Genomic DNA, 15,649 nt, shown 5'->3' on the forward strand with positions numbered 1-15,649 from the left:
TCTCCAACTTCAACCACTTCCAGATTGAAAGGCTCCTGAACAAGCCTGGACTGAAACATAAGCCAGTGACCAACCAGGTAAGTTCTGTTTGGTGCAGGGTCCTGCTCTGTGCCTGCATCAGCACCAGGAGTTCAATACAGTCTGCAGTCTCCTCTCTCAGGTCTGTGTTCAGGATGCTTAGGGAGGTGGAAGGTGGGTCTCTGGGTCTGGTTTGTAGCATACCTGTCTGTGGGTTGTGTTTGGCCTTTGTATTGGTCCTTTATTGTGCCTGGAGTTCCCGCTGAGCCACTCAGGAAGGCCTCTTCCCTAGTGATGGAGATGTTTTCTCTTGCAGATCGAGTGTCACCCTTACCTCACCCAGGAAAAACTGATCCAGTACTGTCACTCCAAGGGCATCGCTGTCACGGCCTACAGTCCCCTGGGCTCCCCAGACCGGCCTAGGTGAGGTTTCAGAGTATGGCTTTCTTTTATCAGTTTTGAAATGATTGTTTCATAACTGATTAATATTGGTGTAAATTTCTCATGTACCTGGAAAAAAAATGTCTCTATAGCAATATGCCTGACACATCCAAATAGGATTGCATGGGAGCGGGGAGGGCACAATATTTTATTTTAAAGACAAAACAAAATACTGAATGCCTTACCACTTAAGAATGCTTCTACTATTTAATGCTTGGGCACCCTTTACAAATTACCGAGGCTGCAGAACCTACAGATGAGGATCACAGGAAAGACACAAGCTTCCAGAAGGATCCCCTGTCCATTTTGCGGGTGGGGAAGGCTGTGGTGCTCGGCCTTGATAGTGTCATGGAAGTGAGTGTCATTTACTCACGCCAGCTATTTTTCCACCTTTAGAGCCAAGCCAGATGACCCTTCACTATTAGAGGACCCCAGAATTAAAGAGATTGCCACCAAACACAAGAAAACCTCAGCCCAGGTAAAATTACATGCCTCCCCACTTTCAACCCTGCAATCCAGTCTTTTATTTATTATATGTAAGTACACTATAGCTGTCTTCAGACATACCCGAAGAGGGCGCCCGATCTCATTACAGATGGTTGTGAGCCACCATGTGGTTGCTGGGATTTGAACTCAGGACCTTTGGAAGAGCAGTCAGTGCTCTTAAATGCCGAGCCATCTCTCCGGCCACTGTAATCCATTCTTAGTTTTGTTTTATTCTTTGTATTGCCTTCTTTTAATCCCTTGGAGAGAAAGACATGGGAAATGTAAGTCTATTTGCATCTGCAGGAAATAACGCTGCTATCAAACAAGGACCACTTCTGCTCATTAGCTCCTTGCCAAGTCTTCACTCCTGACTTAGGAAATCATGGTGTTGCTTTCAGGAGTATGGGAGATAAAAGAGTCAGAGGGAGCTGCGAAGATAATCTTTGATCTTTGTCTGTTACTTTTCTGATGCTGTGATAGGACATCATGACCAAAGCAACTTATAGAAGAAAGGCATTTTTTTTTTTTTTTTATTGTGGGGCAGGGGATAGAGCTTACAGTTACAGAGCGATAGGAGCCCATCAACATCATGTTGGGAACAATGGCGGCAGGCTGGCAGGCGTGGTGCTGGAGCAGCAGCTAAGAGCACACATCTCAAACCACAGGCAGGATACTGAGAGCACCCTGGCCATGACTTAAGTCTTGAAACCTTAAGCCCTCCCCTAGTGACGTGCCTTTTTCAACAAGGCTACCCCTCCTAAATCTTCCCAAACAGTTCCGCTGACTGGCGACCAAGTTTCTAAACGCGTGCACGTGTGGGGCCATTCTCATTTAAACCACCACAGCCCTCTTTTAGTGAACACATGCCTTCTTTACTTTTTTTGTGCACAGGTTCTGATTCGGTTCCACATCCAGAGGAATGTGGTGGTGATCCCGAAGTCTGTGACACCATCACGTATACAGGAGAACATTCAGGTAAGATGGTGACCGATCACCTGATATGGATGTGTGATGCGAAGACGCTAGGCTTTCTTCTCATCCTATTCCTGGATTATCCCCGTGTCTTCCCCAACTTCTGATCATCTTGTGAACGTTTGTCCCGGGGAGCTGGCCTCAACAGAGCTTCGATAAACCACCAGTGAGCCACAGATGGGCTGAGGGTGGGGCCCAGAGCAGCCCTGTCAGCTCTGGAGAAGACCCCTGCTTTCCCATGAGCACTTAGATCAAGAGCCATTGACAGCCTACCCAAGTGCAGACTGCCCTGGCCTGCACAGCTGGAGAACAGGCATGGACCAGACTTGAGGAAATGTCCTTCCTGAAGATGCCATGTGTCCCTCGAGGGTCAGACACTGCACAGACTGAGATTTCTGTGGCTACAAGCCCAAGGTCTCTCTTTTTTGGATCACTGAATTCTATCTAGAAAGTGGTTTGTATGCAGTGTGAACCTGTGTGTGTAGAGAGGAATGCCTATAGCCTCAGGCACCAGTCCTTTCCTTGCTAAGGATGCTTCGGGAAGCTTGTCCTTCCAGGTCTTTGACTTCCAGTTGAGTGACGAGGAGATGGCCACTATCCTTAGCTTCAACAGAAACTGGAGGGCCTGCCTGCTGCCTGAGTAAGTGGGGTAGGGTCATGTATAAGCTTTCTGAAGGTGTAGAGGATAAGCTGGAAGGGTTGGAAGACATCCAGGATAACATTATCTTCAAATACTGTTTTTTTTGGAAATTATGAAAAAGTAAAATTTGTGTCATGGGAAGTCACGACTGCCAGTTGCTGCTAATTCTCTGAAGTTTACCCATAGAGCCAGGGTTTTCAGAAACAGTATGCTGTTCCTTTGCAGGAGGCCAGAGCGCTCATCACTCTCTCACTCACTAACTGGATTATCTGTTAAACACTGTGTATGATGTTCTAGTTGCTTGGCCTATCATAGTATACAAACATCATGTTCCCCACTCCTGTATCCTAGAAATATCTGAAGTAACTCTGAGTATGTATGTCAGGCAGTAACAAATGCCATAGGAAAAAAAAATAAAGTTAGTGAAAGGTATGAGACATAGTGTGTCTAGGTAGAATGGAGGCTTTATAGGTGACAGCCCAAGGACAGCTTTGCTGATAAAGTCACAATTGGAAGAAGTGAGGAATGTGCCATGCGGTATTAGAACAACACCTTTCTTGGCAATTACAGCTATGGGTTCAAATGCCCTGAGGTGTGGTGGATTTAGGGCTCGTGAGTCATGAAGCCAGAGAAGCTGCAGCCAGTGAGTACAGGCTATTGTGGGAAGAAATGGATTCAGAAAGCCTCAGAGCTACGAGCATACAGGTGGCGTGATCTGTGAGGAGGACTTTGGTGTTTAAAGGAGCTTAGAAGCCAGGAGAGAATGAGCAGAGTGTGGCGTGAACTAACATGTCTTAAAAGTTTCACAGTGACTTCTGCTAGAGAGGCCACCGGGAGCCTGGTATAGCAATCCAGGGAAGAAAGGACAATAATCGGACCTGATGTCCAATAGAAAAATAGCCAACTGAATTTGCCAACAGGCTAGCAAATGCGGTTTTGCTTGGTTGGTTTTGTTTCTTATGTGAGCAATCCAAGAATAGAACTGTATTTAGAAATCAAGGAATTGGGGCTGGCAAGATGGCTCAGCTGGTAAGAGCACTGACTGCTCTTTCGAAGGTCCTGAGTTCAAAATCCCAGCAACCACATGGTGGCTCACAGCCACCTGTAATGAGATCTGACACCCTCTTCTGGTGTGTCTGAGGACAGCTACAGTGTACTTACGTATAATAATAAGTAAATCTTAAAGAAAAAAAAAAGAAAGAAATCAAGGATTTGGCTTGAGACATGTTTGTGATAATTTTTGGTCACCAAATAGTTTAATTTTAGATAGATACATAATGAGTGGAGGTAGTAGATTGGATTCAGAAGTAAGTTCAGCTGTCTTCTAATCCAAATGTCAGTCTTTCAGGAGCTATGGAGCCTTGGGTGGGTGGGTAGCTTTGCCAATTCTCTTTCCTCATCTACAGAGTAGGGACAATAATAACAATTGCAGCACAGAGCCACTAAATACAGAGATCCTAGCTCATGGCTTATCCAGCCTGTTTTATACAACAACCACAATACAATAACCAATCCTTCTATTTCAACATGGTTTCCCACTTCTCAATAAAGCAAGATGAACTCAAACAGTATTCGTGGGACCCTGGGATGTGTGCGGGTCTTTAACGATGGATCATCATGACCTTATTCTGATGACCTGGCCACTGCATACTTCCTGACACTCTTTTCAAATGCTCTGCTCATCAATTAAAGGGGAAGATCATGGTGTGGGGTGAGGGAAGCCCGAGGAAGCACAGAAAATACATTTTTATGGACACCCTATCAGTGCACCTAGGTTAGGGAAATGGCTCAGTGGAGATAGTTCTTGTGTGGTATCTGTGAAACCTTGAGTTAGATCCCCAGTAGTCCACAAAGCCAGGCCTCTTTCATGTTCATGGCCTCTTTTTCATTCATTGTTACATACACATATATTTATGTATATACATATATACTCGTAAGAAATTAAGGAGGGGAAGGTATATGGCAGATTTTGGAGGGAGGAGAATGAGTGATGTAATTATATTATAATCTCAATATGTAAAACAAATAACTAAAAATAAAAAATAAAATAAAAAAAAAAAAACCAGGCCCAGTGGCACATGCCTGTGATCACAGTCCTCTGGAGGCAGAGGCAGGAGGGGCATAGTTCAAAGTTGCTCTTACATAAGTTCAGAGGTAACCTGAGGTACATGGGACCGTCTCTAAGTAAGCAAGCATGAAGTGTCCGATGTCACTAATGTTTCCTCCACGCTTGTGGCTGCAGGACAGCAAACATGGAAGAATTTCCCTATGATGCAGAATATTGAAGCTGAGTCAGCCCACGAGGCTTCCTTCCTCCCTGCTGATGCACACCTCCCTCCCGGAGTCCTGCTTAAGCCCGGCCTGCCTGACATCCTGCTGTAGGCAAGGCTGTGTTTACATCCCTATGATGAACCAGGGACAGACTGTTGCGAGCAAATGGGAGAAGCAAACAGACATCTCCTTCACTAATTCAACCTGACCGGATATTTGTCAACAACCAGGAACCCTGGTAACATTTGAGGGCATGCAGATAAAATAATAAAGAATCAGAACATTAACACATGTATCCAACACGTTCTGAAGTGATTTCTGAAGGAGTGAGCTCATTGGGTCCATCTCTTATCATTCACGCTTGGCATGCCCACATCCTTCTCCCAAGTCTCTTTCCCTGTGACTTTCTTGGTCCATCCTTCTTGTTGCCCCCAACCTTGCCTTTAATACTCAGTCAGGCCAGAGAGTCAGTACACACTCACAACTGCAAGCTCTACCCGCTCTGATGAGCTGAAGGGTTTGCTTTGCTCCAGGGGAGGGCTACCCTGCTCCCAGCGTTGGGGTGAGCCTGGGCTGGGCAGCAAAGCCACATCTAACTGCAGGGGCAGGTCTAGCCGTGGGCTTCGGGCTGCAGAAGAGAGGATGGACCTGGTTAGGGAGCTACAGCCTGGGTCAGCCAGCTTGGATTTAGGGATTAAGATGTAGTCAAGTTCTCCCAGGTCTTCATCATTACAGTCCAGCTAAGATCACAGAACTGCTTCCCCGGAATCCCATTCCCAGTGGATCCTTAGGGAATCCTGTGTTTATAAAAGCCACCACCTCGTGCATTCCGTTCTATACCTCAGTTCTGCATGCAGCCACACAGAAGTCAACACAAGTGAACTAGCTGGCCACACTAGGTCCTTTTCTGTTGCCATGATAAGACATCACGACCAAAGCAATGGTTAGAACATCTCCTTTGGGATTAAGTTCCAGAGGTTTAGAGCCCATAACATCCAGGCTGAGACAGCAGGGAGGCATAATGGCCTGAGCCACAAGCAGAAAGGAGAGAAAGAGGGAGAGGAAGAGGGAGAGGGGGAGGGGAGGGGGAGGGGGAGAGGGGGAGAGAGAGAGAGAGGGAGAGAGAGAGAGAGACAGAGAGAGACAGAGAGAGACAGAGAGACAGAGAGACACAGAGAGAGAGAATGAACAATGGGTAGGCTAGGATTTTTAACCTCAAAGTCTGTCCCCAACTGTGTACCTCCTCCAGCAAGGCTTCAGTCTTTAAACCCCCAAACAGCATCCCCCGAGCCCAGTGTTGGATGCTCAGTCTGTGGAGAACGTTCTCCTTCAAACACCCCTCTGGCATGTCTGTGTTAGACTCAGAGCTCTTTTTTTTTTCTTTTTGAGAAATATGCACAGTTAATGGAAGCTGTTGAATGTAGCCCATAGATTTCAATTTCATTGATTTATTAGTGAACTATCTTACTAATTTAACAGTTAGCCGACAGATTAAATTAGAGCAATTTAAAATGTTGGTGTCTTTAAGCTAACTCTGATGGTTTTCAAGAGTCAAGAAAAGCTGAGTGTTACAGAATTTTAACACACTGACAGGGTTGCTTTGATACCAAGGTTCAGCATATAGTGCTGTATATTCAGAATTAATTTTCAAAACTTCCATTTTGTTTGTCTAATCATGAATTACCTTGGAGATAATTCATTATAATCTAGTTCATAAAAAAGACCAATCACTATGATAAAATTCTAATTTACGTCACGATTTGAGACCATCCATCATGCTGGCTAGAACATATGTGCACCTGCTTGTTTTAAATTATGTTACTGGTAGGTGGGAAGCTTTTGAAAAAATGGAGCTAGAAGTTTAGGCACAGAACAAGAACCCAAATATGTAGGAGGCTGAGGCAGTGTTGCAGTAATTTCGAGGTCACCTAGACTGTGTAGGGACTACCAAGCGACCAAGGCTGATGAGGTAGGACCTCGTCTCAGAAAGCAAGCCAACAAGGCACCAAGGCCAGCGAGGTCGCACAGTTGGTAAGGGTGTTTGAGGTCACGAGTCTAACCCCTGACCCACACAGTGGAGGAGAGAGTGATTCCCACAGGCTGTCCTATGAGCACACTTCCAGCTGTGGCCTACACGCCCATGTGAGCAGACATACACACCAACGAACAAACAAAAGTAGGAAGACATTCTTTATAAACAACCAACTTTGCAGATGTAAGTGCCAGACGATTTAGAGTAACGAGTTAATTACTGTCTCACTATCCAGGACCGTGGAACTCAGCAGTATGTGCCTGTTGGGCAGTGAGTGGCTTTTCTCTTCATAGTGCTAAAGGGACATCTGCCAATTTCACGTGCAGGATCCCCTGTTGTCAGGATGGGGTATCTGCCATATAAACCATCCTTTATCCAACTTCTATATTCATCACAGTGTGCAGCGGCTAGGTATCTTGGCTCCACAGTCAACAAATGTGTATTAAATGTCTGCCTATATGAACCAAGGGTCATTGGAATAGAATACTGTTAGACAAAGTTGTAAGCTCCTCTGTAGATCTTGTGAATGCACCATCTTCCTGGGGGAAATTCTGTAGAAACTGCTACCTCTTCCTACAATTTAGGAGAAACTCCAGCCACCAGCATTTGTATCTCTCCTGCCTCTGTGAGGCCAAGCCCAGCAGAGAAAATGAGGGGCGTGTTGTACAACTTTCATTTTTGAGCATTTTAGAGTTGATTTTAATGGACAGGCTTTTGGAACTCTGCAGAACACCTGGGTGCCTGGGATGGAGATAGATACGGTTGACATCAACCATGGGGGATTAGCCAAAATGCAACTGAAAGCAAAGGGGGGCTGGAGGCTTGGGATAAAAAACGTGGTACTTAAACAGAGAGAAAGAATCCTTCAGTCACCGGCAGGAAACATGTCAAAGCAGAGGGAAGACCCCCCTTGTGATATGTATGAACGGTTACAGTGACAGAAAGAGCCTGCCGTCTCCCATTGCTTGGGAGTGCGTGCTTCACTGGTTTATACTTACAAGGGGTTCAGTATCTTCTTGACCTCAGCTCACGAGTCTCCTTAGTCTCATGGCTTTCTGCTTTTTCTTTGTTTCTTGCCCAGTCCCCAACACCCATGATTCATTTTCCCAGGCTAATCTTAAACTCCTGGGCTCAAGATCTCTACCTGTCAACCCATCACCCTGTACCAGTGCCATTCCAAGAAGGTCCGTCTTTTTCTTTTCATCCTTTAATAGACTGGCTTCCCCTTTATATTTGGGGGCCCCTGGTACAAGTATCAACTCGGGCATTAGACTTTGTCGCCACCTAGTGGCACTTGCTGACATTACATATCAATGATGTCTAGTCTAAGAAATGATGTGAAACAAGGATGGCTCCTGAGGTTTGAGTACAAACATTAGCAGAGTCTGAAGTGCGGAGCCTGGTCCTGTAGGGTTCTAATCCTTACTGTACAGGAGGCTGAGGCAGACAGATACAAGTTCATGGTGAGGGAATAAAGCGTGAGCAACAGGCCATCTCTAGCAACTTAGGGAGAGCTTTCTCAAAGAGTAAGGAAAAGGAAGGTTGTGAATTTAATGGAGTAAAGCATGTGCCCGGCATACTCTCGCGATAACTGAACTGCTAGTTGAAGGTTAAGAAATATTTTGGGTTTTGATGAATTCACATGACTATTGTTTCCGCCAAAGGAGCAGGAGGCCATTCTGTGCATTTGCCCATTGCTTGGCATCCAGCCTCCCCACTTCTGTGTACCTAGTTTAGCATAACTTCTTCAAGAGTGTTAAATGAGGGGTAATAGAGGACCCCTGTCGGGTAACAAAAATGTATTAGTGTGGACTTTTCAGCCAAATAACTTCTCATTGTGGTTATACTATGTGCAGCATGTAACCTGTACAACCATTCGTTCCTGTTTGTCTCTTCGTGAAAAAGAAATTAGGCTCAGTAAAATATGAAATTTACATCAGTTTGCTTTAAAATGCAAAGATTAACTGTTTTTGGCCCAGCTGTGTCATAACCAAAAAAAGTATCTGCTTTGATAATATAATATGAACAGTTCACATATGTACACTGGTACATTCCTTCATTAAAAGTTTCCTTAAGGGGCTGACGAGATGGCTCAGCGGCTAAGAGCACTGACTGCTCTTCCCAAGGTCCTGAGTTCAAATCCCAGCAACCACATGGTGGCTCACAACCATCCATAATGAGAGCTGATGTCCACTTCTGGAGTGTCTGAAGGCAGCTACAGTGTACTTACATATAACAAATAAATCTTTGGGCCAGAGTGAGCAGAGGTCCTGAGTTCAGCGACCACATGATGGCTCACATCTTTAAAAAGAAAGTTTCCTTAAACCTATCTCAATGTATCTTTACAACTGATACACCTGATCTTTACACCAGAAGTCAAAACTGACAAGTAGAGATGATCTGCTGCACAGCCCTTTGGGTTTCGGGAATCCCTTAGATTTGAAGGACATCACCGAAACGCTGTTTGCCATAGTCTGCAGGATCCATCTGAAGCTCTCGTTCTTCATCATTTTGCTTCAACTTGTGGAAATCATTGGCTCTGTGCCTGGCGGCTTGCTTTCGTGTGTCTGATTGAATTCTGGGTTCCTGCTCTAGGTTTGGGCCTGGAATTATGTGCTGAAGAGGATTCGAAGGGTTCTGTTTTGAAGTACAGGGATTTTCATTCTGGTTTCGGCGTGAACCTGGAGCCATGTTTGGTGAGAGAGGCTGCCCAGAGAGGCTGGAAGACGGGAGATTGTCTGACGACTTTCATGTTGAGGAGCTGGGGGGGGGGGCTTCTTTAAAGCAGCAGGAAGCTCATCTACATTTGCTAGATCATTCTCTTCTACTCCAGGCATTCCTGCATCCCCAACTCATTTGACTTGTTCTTTCCCATGTGGAAGGCGATATCTTGAGGGGTCCTCATTCTTATTTGCATCATGTTCAGGCACATTTGGAATATCTTTAGATTCTACGTGATCGTTTCTACTCAGTTCTCTCCCACCATTTGATCGAATCTTATGGGTCTCCTTTTGTTCCTGCAAAAACTGATCTGCTAATTTTTAAAAGATTTTCCTCATGTTGGGCTCTTTTTTTTTTTTTTAAAAAAAGATTTATTTATTTATTATATGTAAGTACACTGTAGCTGTCTCCAGACATTCCAGAAGAGGGAGTCAGATCTCTCGTTATGGATGGTTGTAAGCCACCATGTGGGATTTGAACTCTGGACCTTCGGAAGAGCAGTCGGGTGCTCTTACCCACTGAGCCATCTCACCAGCCCTCTTGTTGTGCTCTTAACTCCTTGATCTGCGGTCCACATTGAAAACTCTCGTGTTCTAACCACTTTACAAGGTATGCATTGCTTTTCCTTCAGTCTTGAAGCTGACCCTCCTGTCAAAGAGACTCCTGACGAACTTCAGACAGTCGATCCTTTAGATGATGTATGTCTGCCATCTGGTATGATATGCTGTTTTGTCGCTTAACCTCTCTCTCTTGAACCCAGTCAAACAGCCGTGTGAAGGAAAACGCTACACAAACTTAGTTCAGAAACAATGGTAACTCAATCGTTGGGTGCAACAACTAGAATCCTAATCTTGTAAGCCTTATTAAATCTAAATCCTCCAGTGGTGAATCCGACAGGATCACCATAAACCAGGAGACACTAGTAGCTACATCTTGCCCTCTCACTATCCCTGTCTTTATTAAAACTTTATTTATTAAAACAGTCACCGTGTTTCAGGCTGTCTATAGGAAAAATCAAACTGTAGGGAACAACTTCATAGTTCTTTATACCCATTTTATACCTTGGTTGGAACCCTGAAGTCTCTATAGCTCATGGTCACTGTCTTAGTCATGGTTTCTCTCTCTCTCTCTCTTTTTTTTTTAAAGATTTATTTATTATATGTAAGTACCCTGTAGCTGTCTTCAGACACTCCAGAAGAGGGCGCTGGATCTATTTAAGGACGGTTGTGAGCCACCATGTGGTTGCTGGGAATTGAACTCAGGACCTTCGGAAGAGTCAGTGCTCTTAACCGCTGAGCCATCTCTCTACCCCCCTTAGTCGTGGTTTCTATTCCTGCACAAAACATCATGACCAAGAAGCAAGTTGGGCCGGGAGTGGTGGTGCACGCCTTTAATCCCAGCACTCGAGAGGCAGAGGCAGGCGGATCTCTGAGTTTGATGCCAGCCTGGTCTACAAAGTAAGTTCCAGGACGACCAGGGCTATACAGAGAAAAACCCTATCTCGGGGAAAAAAAAAAGAAGCAAGTTGGGGAGAAAAGAGTTTATTCTTCTACATTGCTGTTCATCACTAAAGGAAGTCAGGACAGGAACTCACACAGGGCAGGAACTTGGAGTCCGGATGCAGATACAGAGGCCATAGAGGGGTGCTGCTTACTGTCTTGCTCCCCTGGCTTGCTCAGCTTGCTTTCTTATAGAACCCAGGACTACCAGCCCAGGAATGACACAACCCTTTATCATTAATTGAGAAAATGACTTACAGATAGATCTCATGGAGGTATTTCCTCAAGGGAGGCTCCTTTCTCTGTAATAACTCCAGCTTGTGTCAAGTTAACATACAAAATCTAGCCAGTACAGTCACATTCACTTTCCCTTTGCTGGCTGAGCCCCAACACAGGCATCTGCATTAGATGCAGGGCTGCTCTGCGTGCATGTTTTTTTAAAATCTAGAGGCTTGACTGTGTATTGGATCTGCACGATGCTTTCAGGGAAGTTCATGAGAACAAAATGATTTTTATAAATATGGTAGAACTGAATTTTCCTCTTACTGTTGTCCTGGTTAGATTTTTGTTGTTGTCAATTGACACACGCCAGGGACAGCTGGGCAGAAAGAATGTCACCAGAGAAAACACCTCCGTAATTTCTGCTGGAGTTCTTGCTTTGGCTTCCCTCAATAATGAACTGTGACCAGGATTTCAAAGATAAGTAAATCCTTTCCTCTCCCCAGCTTGGTTTTGGTCATGGTGTTAATCACAGTAATAGGAAGCAAACTAAGATAACTATTTTTCTGTTAAAGTACACAGTGGGATTTCTAGTCAAACCGAGAGGATTACTACACATTCAAAGCCAGCTTGGTCTACACAGAGGGTTCCAGACCAACAGAAAACCCTGTTTCCAAAACAATAGAGATAGATAGTTGATAGATAGGTAGCTGCTAGCTAGCTAGATGTTAGAGATACAGTTATCATGAACTGAAAAATACATTAAAGGCTTTGTAAAAATGCAAACTAATGACACTTTTCTCACTGAACTTTTATTCTGGAAAATGTTGAAATTTATGTAAAAAAAATTTGTAATGTAATCTTTTTATTCTCACCATGTAGATTTGCCAAGTTATACCTAATTATATGTGATCCCCAAACTCTCATGTTCCCCACTTTCTCATTGGTATGTTACAAATATATTTTTATACATGATATACCCACATAAGGGACAGCTTTATTTTCAGTTCTGGAGGTTGAAATTAGGACTGTATACATGTTAAGCAAGCACATTAATAGTGAGCGACTGCAGCCTTTTTCAAAATAGTTTGTGTATATGCTGCATGTCTGGTACTTATAGGTGTTCATGTGAGAGTACTTATCGATGTGTGCAGTTAAATCTGGAGGCCAGAAGTCTACTGTAAAACTCTTTACTCTGCCTTATTTTCTGGGACAGGGTCTCTCATTGAACCTGAAGTTCAGTGATTCAGCTATAGTGGCTGGCCAGTGAGCTCCAGGGATCTGCCTGTCTCTGTCTCCCAAGCAGTGAAATTACAGCCATGGTTTGGGTCCTGACTACACGGAAATTACAGACACGTTGTTGGTCCTGACTACACTGAAATTACAGACATGTTGTTGTCCTGACTACACTGAAATTACAGATGTGTTGTTGTCCTGACTACTTACATGGATGTTTGGGATCAGAAATTCAGGTCTCCATGCTTGTGGAACAAATGCACTATTGAATTAGCCATCTGTCCAGCCCCTCTCTTCTTTTCTTTTATTCTTTTTCTTTCATTCCCCCTCTCCTCTTCTTTCCTTCTTTCCTCCCTACCTCTTTTCCTCCCTCTCTTCCATCTTTTCTTTCTTTCTTCTTTCTTTCTTTCTTCCTTCCTTTCTTTCTTTCTTTCTTTCTTTCTTTCTTTCTTTCTTTCTTTTTTTTTTTTTAAAGAGAGACTTTCTAGCTTAGAGTGGGCTGACCTCAAAAATCCTTATGTAGTCAAGTCTGACTTTCAACTTCTGTGGTGCTTTGAATGAGAATGGCCCACCCATAGGCACATATATTTGGACACTTCAGCATCAGGGTGTGGAACTGTTTGAGAAGGATTAGAAGGATTAGAAGGATTAGAAGGATTAGGAGGTGTAGTCTGGGAAGAAGTTTATCACCGGAGAGTGTAAACCCACGCCAGACGTAGTCTCTCTCCGCCTGTTACCTATAGATCAGTATATAAAGCTCCAGCTTCTGCTCCAGCACCATGCCTGCCCACTTTCCACTATGATGATTATGACTAACCCTTCAAAATGGTAAGCAAGCTCCTTGTTAAATGATTTCTTTAAAAAGAGTTGCCTTGGTCACAGTGTCTCTTTGTAGCAGTAGAACAGTGACTAAGACAACTTTCAATCATCCTACCAGTAGCTGGTATTACAGGCATGAGTCACCAGGCAGGGTTCTCAAGGGGTGACTATTAGACCAAAGGTCATTCTTACACCTTTATGAATTCAGGCCACCCAGTGTTCTCTCAGGTGATCACTCATTGGCCTTCCCTGGGTTTGATGGGGGAAAATAAGCCCATATGTCACTTTCTAATCAAAGTTAGTACGTTTATCAGCCTGAATACTATACAGCTCACGCGTGAATACTATACAGCTCACGCGTGAATACTATACAGCTCACACCTGAATACTATACAGCTCACATCTGAATACTATACAGCTCACATCTGAATACTATACAGCTCATGCCTGAATACTATACAGCTCACACCTGAATACTATACAGCTCACATCTGAATACTATACAGCTCACACCTGAATACTATACAGCTCACATCTGAATACTATACAGCTCATGCCTGAATACTATACAGCTCACGTCTGCACTAACAGCGAAAGTTCCAGCCCTACTTGATGGTGCTCCTTTTAAATTTCAGCTCTTGAGAGGCAGAAGAAGGTAAGTCAAAGGCCTGCTTGGTCTACATAGTGAGGTCCAGACCGACCGGAGACCCATAGTGAGACCCTGTCTCTAGAGACGTGGGAGAGTCAGCTCCAGTGTCCTACTTCCCCAGAGGCATCTGAATAGAGGCTGTTCCTTTGCTCTAAGCCTCTGCGAGCCACCGAACTCCAGTTCACACTATCAACAATTTCACTCTCCTTTCATTTATTATCATTTTAAATCTACACCTTTTCCCTCCAAGACCCGTTGGAGTTCATGTTGGCAGTAGCAATATGGGAAATGTCAGGGCTTCTCTTTTCAACCTTTTCAAGTCTGTGGGTTATGTCCAGTGAGTTGAGTGACAGAAATGTCATCAAGTATCTGTTTATGGAACATGTCTGTATAGCTTTGGTTCAAAGACTATAAGGTTTAGCATTGATAATTACAATGGTTTTGGGTTTGGTGCCCACACTTGTAATGCAAGCATTCAGGAGACCAAGGCAGGAGGATCTTGAGTTTGAGTTGAGCAGTGAGCTTTGGGCTAGACTAGAATATATAATAAGACCCTTAATTTTAAAAAATTAATAGATAAAAGCAAGGAAAAGTATCAAATGTGAAGAAGGAAGACCTACCAGAAGTTGTCTGTATTTTCCTCATGCCTAATTCCACAACGAAAGCACAATGAAATGTGATGGAGATTTGTGTTAATGTGAGCATTAACCTCTAAAGTATCAGTTGAATGTTGTAGCTAGATTTTTTTCTTTTCGAGACAGGGTTTCTCTGTGTAGCCCTGGCTGTCCTGGAACTCACTCTGTAGACCAGGCTGGCCTCAAACTCAGAAATCTGCCCGCCTCTGCCTCCTGAGTGCTGGGATTAAAGGCATGCACTACCACTGCATGGCATGCTAGATTTTTTTTTTTTAAATTCTTCCAAAGCAGATGTTTTAGTTGTTCATGTAACTTTCGACAAGGTCATTATTACTCTGAGGATGATAGGTATAAAGTAGACAGAGGGAAATCTCTGGAGCACCGTCCGTGAGGGTGCCTTTCAGGCCACTCGGTCTGGCCAACCAGTTCTGGCCTGGACGACTCTTGTGTGAGTCTTCTGTCTTAGAGTACACAGCTCTTCTCTTCATCTTATTCTGAGCCTTTGTGTTGAGGCCTGCCCTCCACCCAAGCACAGCTGTAGCCATTTTGTTTCATGCCTGCCAGCTATTTCATACTGTTGCTGTAATTTGTGTGCATTGGTATAGAAAAATAACTCGACTCAGAGCAAGGTCATGCTGATCACATATCCTGTTATGTTCTATATGTTCTGAGGTTTGTTAGTCTTAAGAAATTCTGCAAAGTTCTACATAAGACCCATCAAATTAAAGGTCAATATGAAGTATTATGTCTAAAATGGCGTGAATCAGAGCCAATCACTGGGCAATACTTCCTGCACCTGTGTATGGGCTCATTGTGGTTTTAGCCTTTATAACCTGACAGAGAAAGACGTTCAGAGTCGTAACTCAGTCTCCAAATTTTGAACTACAGCCCCAATTGATCAGTCTTAGGTTATGTGTCCAATAAACCATCCCTATCTGACTGAGATCAGTGTCCATGTCGTTTGTGGGGCGAATCCTGGACTCCAACACTTTGTAATATATATATATATAT

General features: G+C 44.0%; 1 protein-coding gene and 1 pseudogene across 1 annotated transcript in view; one reads left to right on the forward strand and one right to left on the reverse strand.

The window, feature by feature from the left end:
* The window catches only part of LOC110315313 (aldose reductase-related protein 2-like), a 44,839-nt gene that overhangs the window by 9,031 nt on the left and 20,159 nt on the right, over positions 1 to 15,649 (forward strand). Inside the window, exons 5-10 of the mRNA XM_021189423.2 lie at positions 1 to 77; positions 335 to 441; positions 856 to 937; positions 1,837 to 1,920; positions 2,475 to 2,557; positions 4,800 to 5,117. Of these exons, the coding sequence (XP_021045082.1) occupies positions 1 to 77; positions 335 to 441; positions 856 to 937; positions 1,837 to 1,920; positions 2,475 to 2,557; positions 4,800 to 4,842 (476 nt within the window). The 3' untranslated portion in view covers positions 4,843 to 5,117. Of the gene's footprint in view, positions 78 to 334; positions 442 to 855; positions 938 to 1,836; positions 1,921 to 2,474; positions 2,558 to 4,799 lie in introns of the transcript that reaches the window.
* On the reverse strand, positions 9,294 to 14,648 carry LOC110316765 (annotated as a pseudogene).

This window comes from Mus pahari, chromosome 2 (genome assembly GCF_900095145.1).
Source record: "Mus pahari chromosome 2, PAHARI_EIJ_v1.1, whole genome shotgun sequence".
Lineage (NCBI taxonomy): Eukaryota > Metazoa > Chordata > Mammalia > Rodentia > Muridae > Mus > Mus pahari.